Source organism: Quercus robur, chromosome 11 (genome assembly GCF_932294415.1).
Source record: "Quercus robur chromosome 11, dhQueRobu3.1, whole genome shotgun sequence".
Lineage (NCBI taxonomy): Eukaryota > Viridiplantae > Streptophyta > Magnoliopsida > Fagales > Fagaceae > Quercus > Quercus robur.
In genome coordinates, this window is record NC_065544.1 from 10505663 (window position 1) to 10517814 (window position 12152).

The 12152-nt window shown below is 35.3% G+C and overlaps 2 protein-coding genes and 1 long non-coding RNA gene across 11 annotated transcripts in view; 1 reads left to right on the forward strand and 2 right to left on the reverse strand.

The window, feature by feature from the left end:
* The window catches only part of LOC126704586 (uncharacterized), a 29644-nt gene extending 25999 nt beyond the window's left edge, over nucleotides 1-3645 (forward strand). The window contains exon 2 of the long non-coding RNA XR_007648229.1: nucleotides 3443-3645. This is a non-coding gene — a long non-coding RNA (uncharacterized LOC126704586). The remainder of the gene's footprint in view (nucleotides 1-3442) is intronic.
* LOC126704582 (polygalacturonase-1 non-catalytic subunit beta-like) overlaps nucleotides 1-4617 on the reverse strand; it is a 57010-nt gene extending 52393 nt beyond the window's left edge. For 2 of the 9 annotated variants that reach the window (XR_007648228.1, XR_007648227.1), the window contains exons 1-3: nucleotides 4473-4617; nucleotides 2862-3956; nucleotides 2327-2444 (exon numbers count right to left, since the gene is read on the reverse strand). Coding sequence is in view for 5 of the 9 variants with exons in the window: in XM_050403593.1 (XP_050259550.1) it covers nucleotides 2877-3956; nucleotides 4473-4538 (1146 nt within the window). In the remaining 4 variants the exon portion in view is untranslated. Of the gene's footprint in view, nucleotides 1-2137; nucleotides 2445-2858; nucleotides 3957-4472 lie in introns of those variants that run through there. The other 7 variants (XR_007648226.1, XR_007648225.1, XM_050403593.1 and 4 more) reach the window with 6 other exon arrangements.
* A 4912-nt stretch (nucleotides 4618-9529) lies between these two features.
* LOC126704697 (uncharacterized) lies at nucleotides 9530-11599 on the reverse strand. Its single transcript, XM_050403723.1, has one exon. It carries the CDS (start codon nucleotides 11597-11599, stop codon nucleotides 9530-9532), a length of 2070 nt encoding a protein of 689 aa, XP_050259680.1.
* Between the last annotated feature and the right edge of the window lie 553 nt (nucleotides 11600-12152).

The window sequence follows — 12152 nt, forward strand, 5'->3', positions numbered from 1 at the left end:
TATTAGACGAAGGGCAAGTTCCTCTTATAGTGCCACTCCCCCATCTTACAATGCCTCAGACTTACGTTAGGAGGAATCCTGTAATCGACGATGAACTTATTCATCGCCTTTTCAGTATCGACTAACTTCCTCAGTCTCAATTTAGCCATCTCTATGATTTACTCAACAAACCCAACCCACGACGGGAAAAGAAAGGGAACCAAAGAAAAATAAACCCAGAAAAGAAAAAACACGAGTTAATGGAAGGAGGGAACTTACATAAAAGAGGAAAGACGCTTCGGATAGGCTTTTTGTGCTGGAGATAGACTTGAGTTTGGGCGAAAATTCAGATGAACCCAGAATATACGCGCTAGAACTCTTAAGTGCAAAACTGAAGAGACAGATCCGCTCCAAAAAATCTTTTATACTTTCCAGGGTAACTGCACACATTTTCCCGCCCATAAAGACCAAGGGATCACTACCGTTCGATCTTCACCAAGCTGTAGAACGTGGGAAACACAAAGCAGCCTGTATTTAATGAGGCCACGTTTCGCCTTCCAAGGGCTCTAGGAACGTGTCTCGGGCAGATGAAAAGTCTCGGGAACCGATAGGTGACAAGAATTGACAGATATTGGCAAATATCTAATGTCATCAAAACCCTCCTATCCATCCGAGGAGTCGGATAGCAGGATTTTGAGGGGTTATTATGGGGCCGGGGAGCTTACGATCCGGCCCACGCTCTATCCAGGCTCAAGGCCCGTGCCAATGAGGTCGTGTACTGAGGACGAATGATCAAAGGCCGAGGTGTCAAGGGGAACAGCTGAGGACGACCCTATCCTCGGCACTCCAGGACTTCAATGGGGAGAGCAACGTCTCGATGAAGGCTATCCCCAAATAGCCCCCTGAATGGGATGTGAGTGGAATGGGGCCCACGTGGAGGTACGGTGCAAAGTTGGTTCAAGGAAAATACGTCCCTTCCGCATTAAATGCACCCGCCAGCGTCCTGATCATGTTAATGAGAAAAGACGCTTGGGCGGTGTAACTTCGATCATCGCAACTAACAGAAAGTAAGAGGGGACAGCTGATGGGATGGGTACAGAAGTAAGCACCTGCCAGACCAACAAGTGGAGGGCTAAGATCGACCAAGAAGGACTATATAATGTAAAGGTTAGTGCACCAAAAGGCTGGCTGGGAAAAACGGCCAAAAATCAGAGCCTCCCAGCCCGCCTCTAGGAGAAAGACTCCCAGGGCGAACACGATCTAAACCATATGGGAACACCACGAAAAGACCCGCCGTCTGGTGACTAAGGCCTAACCTTTCAAACCCACACTCTATAAATGATATTGTTTGGGCCTTTTTACGTTCGAACCCAACACTGTTACGGTTCGTTACAAATCGAGTCCTTACAATTATAATGATAATTTTTACTTATACAAGGATCGATATTGGATGGATTCCTTATACTGAGAGGATTTTTTATTTTTTTATTATTTTTTTTTTGAGCTTGAAGTAGGTCGTGTTTAAGGCTTGCCTAATACGACTGATTCATATGCCTTATAAAGGCTTACAAACACTACATGTGGATAGTGATATGAACAGTAAAAAATGAAGAGTACAATGAATAGTGCCATGAAGAGTACAAACACTATACATGAATAGTGACATGAACAGTAAAAAGTGAAGAGCACAATGACCAATATTGCATAGTGAAAAAAATGAACAGTGCCACATAATAATGGTTAGAAATAATTTCATGATACTTCCAAAATAATTTTAACAATAATTTTTAAGACAGTGACTTGTCCTATATAATGTTTGATACTGCCAAGATGGGTTCTGTGGATGAAATGGTGAAAGTCTTTAATAATAATCCATATATTATAAGTTCTATATATATAGACACACATGATATAATTTCAACTCATGATATGGGTTTCGTGATTATTGCTTTTAATCATTAGGCAAAGACATTGACTGATTAGTGTAAATAGGGTTTGAATTTCGGATCTTTTATTCAATGACAAAATTTTTTACCAATTGAGTTAACTGAAACCTACCATATATTACAAGCTTAATACATAATTAAACTGAAAAAAAAAAAAAAAAAAAAAAAAAGGAGAGAAACTAGTCCTTAGATTTCCCATACATACACATAAATTAATAGAGAAAGTCCATATATTGCATTACAAGCTTAATACATAATTAAACGAGTCTAGGAGTAACTAATCCTTAGACTTCCCATATATCCACATAAATTAAAATTAGAAGAGAAAGTCCATATATTACAAGCTTAATACATAATTAAACTTGTTTAGGAATAACTAATCCTTAGGCTTTCCATAAATTAATACACAAAATATTAGACGAAGGGCAAGTTCAAAAGACACATAAACTATCAACACATTTATTAGCTTCATGATATACGTGTTGAATTGAGACCTGCAAATCTCTAGTGAGGATGTTCCTACAATCAAGAAAATAATACATTAATCCCAAAAAAAAAAAAAAAAATACATAAATATGCCAACTTGTTTTTGTAGTCCTCCTTCAAAATGTTATTTTTTTTTACACAAATTTATTCTTTAAGCAAAATAACCGAATGAAATAGACTGATCATTCTAACACACCATTAATAATCATAGAAAAATAAAAAAAGAGATAAAAAAGGTGTTTTCATTTGCCGTTCAATCATTTGTGCTGGCCTTGAAAACATTGATCAAAACTCAAATTATGTAGTACTAAACTGCCAATAACCAACATCTTCCATATGTAAAGTAAACCAGGAACTTACTTTTTTATTTTATATTTTTATTTTTTATCAAAGCTAAGCTAAAATTCCTTATAAGATAATCTAGTACCACAACTTAAGATTTCTTACCACCTTGGCGTGCAACGGCTAGTCAACAACTGTCCACGTTACGTCATTCTGGTAAACCCAGTGGCAAACCTCAATCCGTCCCGGAGCCGACCCTAGAGCCAAGAAAGCTTCATGAGTCGGGTTCCAACCCGATGTGTTCAAGTGACAGATGACGACGCCGTTATTGAGCTTAGCCTTAGAATTCGGATCAAGTATATCCACTTGGTAGACCCGAACCTTTGGAACCGAATGACAGTAATAAAGAAGGTAGGGAAACAATAGCTGATGACAAGTGACTGAGTCCGTGACTTTCCCACCATTGATCCCTTCGATTGATCCAATCATTATACTCTGCTTTGACCCATTTACATTCTTCATCGTTAGAATGTCAATGTTTCGACCCAACACTGAAACTGCAAAGTCGATCATGTCCTCAGCCGAGGACACGCACCGCTTGGTCTCGCCAGGGTTTGGAGCCCTCTTGCACTCACTTAAGGACTTAACTATCATAATCTCCATAGTCGAATTATCACCCGCATGAAAAATGTGCTTCAGCTCAGAGACTTTCAGCGTGGAAAATGGCTGTTTTGACGAAATCGACCGAGGCAGAAATGACCTTTCAGGAAATTTATCGCTAATGTCCGGCATTGGTATCACCTTCCCTTTCTTTAACATAGACTCCCGAAAAAATCTGCCGGAGCCACCCTTGGTGGTGGCAGAGTCGATGGCAGAGTCGCCATAGTTTTTTTGGAGGACTACATCCATAGAGTCGACGGCAGAGTCGCCATAGTTTTTTTGGAGGACTACATCCATAGAGTCGATGGCAGAGTCGCCATAGTTTTTTTGGAGGACTACCTCGGTAGAGACTTTTTGGCCAAACGTTGATGGTAATGAATCGGGGAAGCAGAGGAGGTTCGCGGAGGCACAGAAGGCCGAGAACCGAGAGGAGAGAGCATTCTGGGCGGCGAGTTTGGAGAAACTGGCTGACTCAGTTGCACTCAATGGAGACGCCTTGGATAGGAGAAAGATTGGCTTGGCTTGGTTGTTTTGGATCTCTTTTTTCCAATACCGTATCAGATAGGTTTTCGGGGTGAATGGGTTTTCACCAGTGGACCCAACCTGTATTAACACAAAAGGGAAAGTTTATGAATGTATAATAAAGACAACGTGGAAATTGGAAACAAAGTGAGGGTGATATGTATAATCGGTTTAGTTAAGCGTTTTGAGAACCCAAAACTCTGTTATAATATTTGGAGAGAAAAAATAAATAAAATTTTGGCTGCTATGACTTAACAATTGAAAAATAAGGAACCGAAAACTCCCAAACAATTTAAAATACCTGGTAAGACACAATAAGTTCTAATTATGGGACTCATTTTTCACATAATATTGTCCTAAACACTAGGACACGAGTAAAGCAAGTTAACTATTGGACTCCTAATACCAAGAATAATACAAACACTACTCTTACTGCCAAGGACTCTAGTAAACATAGACTTTAAAATAACAAACATCCATAACACATTGACTCAACACAATTAACGGGAAACATTATACTACTTCCACATGATCTATTAGCTCAAATTCATGTACGTATCAGAGAGTGAGAGTACTTAGACTGTTAAGAGTGCTTACAGTGAGAGATGAGAGAGAGATAAAAAGGAGGAGAGAAGTCATGGGGCTGAGTTTTGTGTGCATCATTTTTTTTTTCTTAGAACGTTGGTGGATTTTAAGGTTATTGTAGGCGGAAATTTATAGAAGTATGAAGAGAGAGAGAGAGAGAAATAAAAAGAAAAGATATTTTCGAGAGAGAGAGAGAGAAACCATACAACTCATGCACTGCACAACATGAATGATAATATGATAATGACCCGGGATTTCTCACCCCGGCACACCAAATTTGATCCGTTAAATGACTAATGATATGTGCAGAAAGATTGTCCACATGTTTTTATTTTTTTTTTATTTTTTTTTTTATTACAAAATTCTTAATATTAGAAATTTTACTGTAAAGATTTATAAATGAAAAATGTAGCTCCTAAAAGCCCCTAATGATGAACTTACAACTCATGCAGAACATCGCAAAGTAACAAAGATTAGCACGTAGGATCTTATCTACGATAAACAAGATGATAGATATATGTCCGTCATGTTGCCGCTTGGTCCTTAATTGCAAATCACTCAAAAAAATGGCTAGGCTAAGATTAATTTTGATGTTGCAATCAGAACCCACTCTTCCTTCATAGCAGCAGTATCCCGTATTGAGTTTGGAGACGTGGTATCTGCCCATTCTAACTGCTTCTCTCCTGGTGATCTGACACTAGCTAGGAGAAGCCCAATCTGCTTTCCAAGCCATTAAACAATTAGTAGCGTTCTATAAGCTCCGATATTTTATTTTTTGAAGGGGATTCTAAAGGTGTGATTGAAGCCTTGTTGAATCTACACTCCTCCCAGACTTCCTTCTTCACCGAATTTAAGGATGCTTTGTCATCGCTCTTTTGTTGGGATTTCATTTTCATTTCTCGGAACATATGTTTTTTGCCTCACAATGTGAACCAATGGACTGCCCTTTGTAATTGAGATTGACCAATCTCCATCTCCTCTCTTCATTCTTGGATGCTAGATCCAGAAGTTGGATATGGTTTAGGGCCCTCCCTTGTATTTCTTTAATATATTCTTATTCATAACCAAAAAAAAAAAAAAAAAGTAGGATTTTATCTACACAATATTCCACAAAATGAGGGTGAGAACTAAGAACAATGAAAAGAAAAAGTGGAAAAGGAGAGGGAATGGAAGAGAAAGGAAAATTTTCATCCCTTGTGTTGTTTGGTTAGTAGGAAAAAATGCAAGAAAATGATTTATGCTGTGGATCAATTTTTAATTAAAATTAAAATGTTTTGTTTCACACTCTCTCAATTTTAATCCAAAATGGAAGGAAAGGGAATGGTAGATATGAGGGAAAGAAAATCCTTGCATTTTCTTTGCCTTTCCATCACTTCTACCCAACCAAATTAGGAGAAAAATGATTTATTTACTTTATAATATATAACCGTGATTATTTAGATATGGCTATAATCTCATAATTAAGGTCAAATTATTTTATCCAAGATAATCTAATCTAATGGAAAACTTAAAAATAAAATTAATAGAGAGAGTAAAATTAAGATGGTATCGTGGATTCTCAGCACGTCTCTCTCTCATATTTTCATTGGACAATTATTTTTATAATACTTTAATCATAAGTCATAACAAATTTCATAAACTATATATTATAAAATAAAATAAAGAAAGAAAGAAATTGTGTAATTTTATATATATATATATATATATATATAAGGCCTGTAAAATGATTTCCGAGATATGCTGGAAAAAGATGTCCTTGTAAAGACATTTGGGCAAAGTTTAGGAAACGAAATTGCTGCCTGCTGCGAGCAAGAGATGGGAAGACATCTTTGTCTCTTCGTGCCTTATCCGTGGTCAGCTCACATTAATTCCCTAGTAAGGCTAGTATATATCTTCTCCATTTTTTACGTAGATATCAATGGGTTCAGTTCAGACTTCAGACTTCAACACCAAAGCTAGAGTGAGTCAATTTAATCCAGCTTGTCTATTAGGTTAGCCATCAAAGTTTACCAAGTCACCGCAAGCAAAGGGCTAGCTACTAGCTCTTCTATCATCTATCATGTAGGGAAAAATTATAGAAAAATCTAGAAGTCTAATCAATGCATACTTCTTCTCACATAACAATAAGTCTCTTATATAGATAATCTGTTATTTTTATACCTGATCTCTATTTTTTTTTTTTTTTTGGGGGGTGGGGGGACTTTTTTTATTAGGTCCTCATTGTAGACATTTGTCCATTATGAGTCAATAGAACCTCAGACGTTTTCATTGGAGTATCATTTAGGTTGTTTTGATGATGTGTTATTCGGTTCTCTATTTCTTGGACTCCTCAGTTTATAACTCCTCTTATTCTTTTGTACTTTTTTTCTCCTATCATCTCTACTTTGGCTCGTCACCTTTTTCCAACTATAACTACTCGTGGAAGAGTTTAATATAATATAATTTTTCTTCTGAAAAATAAATTAAAATATGATTTTTTCTCTTTTAATTTTTTTAATCTAAAAAAGAAATTCAATAATTATAGTAGCTATTAATAGATATTATAATAATTATTTTTTTTTTTGAAAAATTATAATGATTATATTTGTATATGAAACTACACATTCTAAAATTAGGCATAATATCATCTGTATGTAGACACAAACAAGTTGCTAGAAAGGGATGCTAGTCAATCAATGAGGCTGCTCATGCCTCATGCTCTAGCCCAAAATGGCTGGTACCGTACGTAGTTTAGATTCTGACTTGTTAAGAGGAATTCCCTAATGGGCTCAATTGTATTCTTCTTTCTCATATTTCTCCTCTGTTAGTTTCAATAAAATTTCCAACTGCTTATAATAATAATAATAATAATAATAAAGTGACAAAAAATTGATGGTTTTAAGCTAAACTAAACTCAAACCTTATGTGATTATAAAAAATAAAAAACTCAAGCTTTATATTAGTAGATTTAGATAGCTCAACGGGAAATATGTGTGTGTGTATATAATGGATAATGGATATCTCAATGCATTATGGATAGGATTAAACAGATGGATGATTGAATCGCATGCAATACAATGATTTAAGAGGGGTTCACATGTCACTTTGATTCTCAACAGCTTTCTATTTTTAAAACTATTATGTAGGGATACAAATCACTGTTCACTAAAACCGGATAATCAATTACTGAACAAAAAATAAGGGGTAATCACTTTTATCTTTGGTTTCTTCACGAGAACAAGCCAAGCGTAGCTACTTTGAGGTCTGGGCGCCATTATAGACACCTATGTTTGGGAAATCCTTAGGGTTTGTTTGAATATATCGCTTATTGTTGAAAACTGAAAATACCATAACGAAATAATTTTTAAATGTGTGATTAAATGTGTGAATGGTGTTGTGAGATCCAATTTTAAAGTTAGATTTGTACTTTTCCGTACTTGCAGATCCCGTAAACAATACATGAGACCCATAAAAAAAAATGTCATACGCAAATTTTTTTTTTCCTTTTCAATACAATCCAAACTCAACCTTAGTAGTCGGCATTCTATAACTATAAGCGACTTGTTGAGTCTAGGAACTACAGCCAAGGGTGGGGGCCATGGCCCCTCACCCCCTATATATATATATTTTTTAATAAAAACTTTTAAAATAATATTTATAATGATTAAACATTTTAAAAGATAACCTATAAAAATAGGGGGTACGTTCCCCAGGCAAAATTTCCGGCTCCGGCCTGAGACCCTCTACTTTTAAATTTCTTATTAAATATAGTAGCAATTTTATAAATCAAATAAAAATTTACTTAATAACACCTTAATCTTTGAATATCTTTTTATGGAACTAAAAATTTTGAATTAGTCGAGAAATATCCAATAAAAAAGTTTAATTGGTATAAAAACAAAAAAATCAAATTAAAGGAAATCAAAATTTACTTAATAACTCCTTAATCTTTGAATATATATATATATATATATATATATATATAAATAAAGGTGGAATGAACGGATTGAGGGAAATTTTTTTTTTTAACCAAATCCACTTTTGGCGGGTTGGAAATATTCCAAACCACCGTCAATCCACCAAATTACAAAAAATGGTGGGTCATAGTATAGTATATATGACGTTTGTATATCGTACTACCGTTTGATCATCTTTTTTGATTTATCTATTTTTTGCCTACATTATGTACCTGTTTGGATTTAACTTAATCCTGCATCTATATTTTGTAACAACGTTTTTTGCGCGTGAACAGTAATTTTACTGTACATGGGACAAAAAACACTGTTCACACACTGTTCATGTACTGTTTATGCACTGTTCACATACTGTTCATGGGTCCCACGACACTATTCACATATTTAAAAATTATTTTGTTACAGTATTTTCAGTTTTTAGTTTTCAGTTTTCAGTTTTAGTAACAATAAGTTCAATCCAAACGGACCCTATATATCTTGTTCTCTTTACTTCTATTGTTTTTTGTGCTTGTCTTTTTATTGTCAACCACTCAAGTGTTTCTTTCACTGGTTATGATGGCATGATAATGCATGGAGCCAGAGCCCCACTTATACAAAGACAAAGAAGGTGGTAATCAGGGGCGTAGCCAGGAATACATACTTGGGGGGGCCGGGTTGTAACAGAGATATACTAAATATAATTCTTAAGTCTATTGGATACAAAATTATCAACTTTCATATATCATTATATACTTGAACATGTTGGGAATTCAACCGAAATTCCAAACCTGTGAGAAACAAAAAAATAGAGAAAACAAAACGCCAAAAATAAAACAATCACACGCATAAGAGTATTTACGTGGTTCGGCAATTTGCCTACGTCCACAGAGTTGTAGGGATTTCACTATTATCAAAGAAAATTACAATGTGCGGCTACAGCGTTTTTCTTTCTCAAAATCAACAATAAGACAAAACCCTAATCACCAAAAAAACGGCTTTTATATCCTGCGCACAGGATTCACAATGGGCTACAAAATGGGCCAAAAATTTTTTGTCGGCCCAAGCCTCCGCTCCATGGACTAAGCCTCAGTAAATCTCCCATTATTCGGGTCAGGTCGGGTCATCAACCGGATCAAATCATGCCTGACGACGATTTTTCATGGAATAAAATTCATCCATTATCATCTCTATAGTGAAATTCCCTGCAATTTCCTTCTTTATATAAACTATCATATTATCTGCCAAAAGCTCATCCTCCATTCTATTGCGAAGTCTTGTTTTTAACAACTTCATAACTGAGAAAGCTCGTTCTGTAGTTGCCGTAGAAACTGAAAGGGTCAACACAAGACGAATAAGTCTATCAATCAAAAAATAGATTTTAGACTTTCCTGAAATTTTTAATCCCCTACATAGCTCGGAAATTGTACTCATATTCTGAAAATCTAGATGTTTTATCACATCAAGCTCATAATGTTGCAATTGAGACTCCAAAAGTTCTTGTTCATGTTCAGTGAAATCTTGAGGATAATATTTCTTAACCAAATTGCATATATCAACAATTTTGAATAATCTAAAAGCATCCTTGGGATTTAAAGCTGAACTAAGAATGACAAGTTCCGTTATTAGCTCACAAAATCTACTTTTCAATTCTTGCAATTGAAAGTCTATTGCAACTATAAATATGCCAATTCTAAAATGATGTTCCATTGTTAAATCGTCATCTTGACGACGATATCTACCTCGACCTTTAGTGTAATGAGCATTCATATTAGGAATATCAATTTCATGTTGCTCACAAAATGATATAACACTAGCAAGTAAAGGCTCCCATCCATCATCTCTCAACTTTTGAATAAGTGATTTTGTAGTTGAAACTAAATGCATGGCATTTAAAAGGTCTTGAGAATGTTGTTGCAAAGCTTGACAAAGAACATTAGTAATTCCCATTATCTCTTTCATCAAATGTAAGATTAAAATAAATTCAAATGATGTTAATACCTGATAAGCTCCCTCGGCATCACCGCATTGTTTATAGTTAGCCCCTTTCTCAGAGATAGTGTTGATAACTTTGCAAGTAGCATCAAACATTTTAATCAAACTACAAATAGATTGAAAATGAGATCCCCACCTAGTATCTCCAGCTCGTTGCAAAGTACCAATCTGGTTTGCACCTCTTCCAGTCTCAATTTCATTAGAAGCAATCATATTCTCAACTTGTTCTGCTTGAGCATGTTGCAATTCATCATTACGCTTACTAGAACCAACAACAATATTGATAATATTAACCAAATGATCAAAGAATTGATGAACATCTTTTACTTCTCTAGATGCTGTAACTAGAGCTAATTGCAACCTATGAGCCATACAATGTACATAATAAGCATATGGGCAATCTTTAAGAAAAAGAGCTTGTAATCCATTCCATTCACCACGCATGTTACTAGCCCCATCATATCCTTGATCTCGAATATTTTCAATGTGGAGGTTGTAACGAGAAAGGACAGCACATATCTCATTCTTTAAAGTCAATGCAGTAGTGTCTCTAACATGCACAACATGAAAGAAACGCTCTTTAATGAAACCTTCTTTATCAACAAACCTCAAAATGATGGCCATTTGCTCTCTCTTCGACTCATCCCAGGCTTCATCAACAAGAATGCAGAATTTTGCATCCCCAATTTCTTCACGAATAGCATTTCGCACATTACTAGCAAGAATATGCAAAATCTCCTTTTGAATTGTGGGTGATGTATATTTGGCATTTCCTGGAGCATTTTCCAAGACAACACTAGCTACTTTGTCATTGAAAGTTAATGTGAATTTTATCAATTCAATAAAATTACCTCTATTTTTTGAATCAAGGCTTTCATCATGACCTCTAAAAGTACAAGCTTGGAATGCTAGCCATCGAGCACACTCTATTGAGGTTTTGAGCCGCAACCGATTATTCTCTAATTCTTTTGACGTTTGTTTCTCAATTAGCTTGTCAATATGTCGTGAATAATTCTTTAAATCCTCGCAACATTTCACAGCAATTTTATGTGGGGAGTTTGGTTCTTTCCCTTCATGACGAATTAAAGGACAATTCATTCCATCTTTCACCTTTTTCCAATTATTAAAACCTGTTGAAATGAATGCATCTGATCCGGGACGACCTATTGGTTTCTTACTAAAAAGGTAGCAAGGTAGACAATATAACGCATCCATTGAAGGTGAGTATTCTAACCAATCCTTATGTGAAACAAACCATGAAGGTTGAAATCGACGACGATGAGTATCATCATTGTATGGATAGACTATATCTATAGGTTGGTATGGACCTTCTATGAGATAAGCTCGCCGGATTTCATCTTGTTTGTTGATAGGAAATTCACATATTTGTTTACGTGTTCCTGGATCACGATCTATCTCTTCAGATTAAAGTTTTGGACATTTGGAGGGGTGTTCATCAGGCATCGAAGTATTAATATTTGTTTCTACAGCCACAGGTGTCCTAATTTCTGAATTGCTAACATCTTTTTTCTTAAAGAATGCATCAATTGTTTTTCATTTGCTCATAATTCTTTTAGCTTTAAGAATATGACTCAAAAATTAATCTGAAAAGAATTTTAAAAAATAAAATTTTAATTATAAATTTTTGCTTAGTTATATGAATGTTATTCATATTCAAGAAAAAAACAAAATTTCCACTATAATTTAAGCAGTCAACCCATTTTTAATACAACTTTAATTAATAATAACCCCTCAAACAAAAACAAAA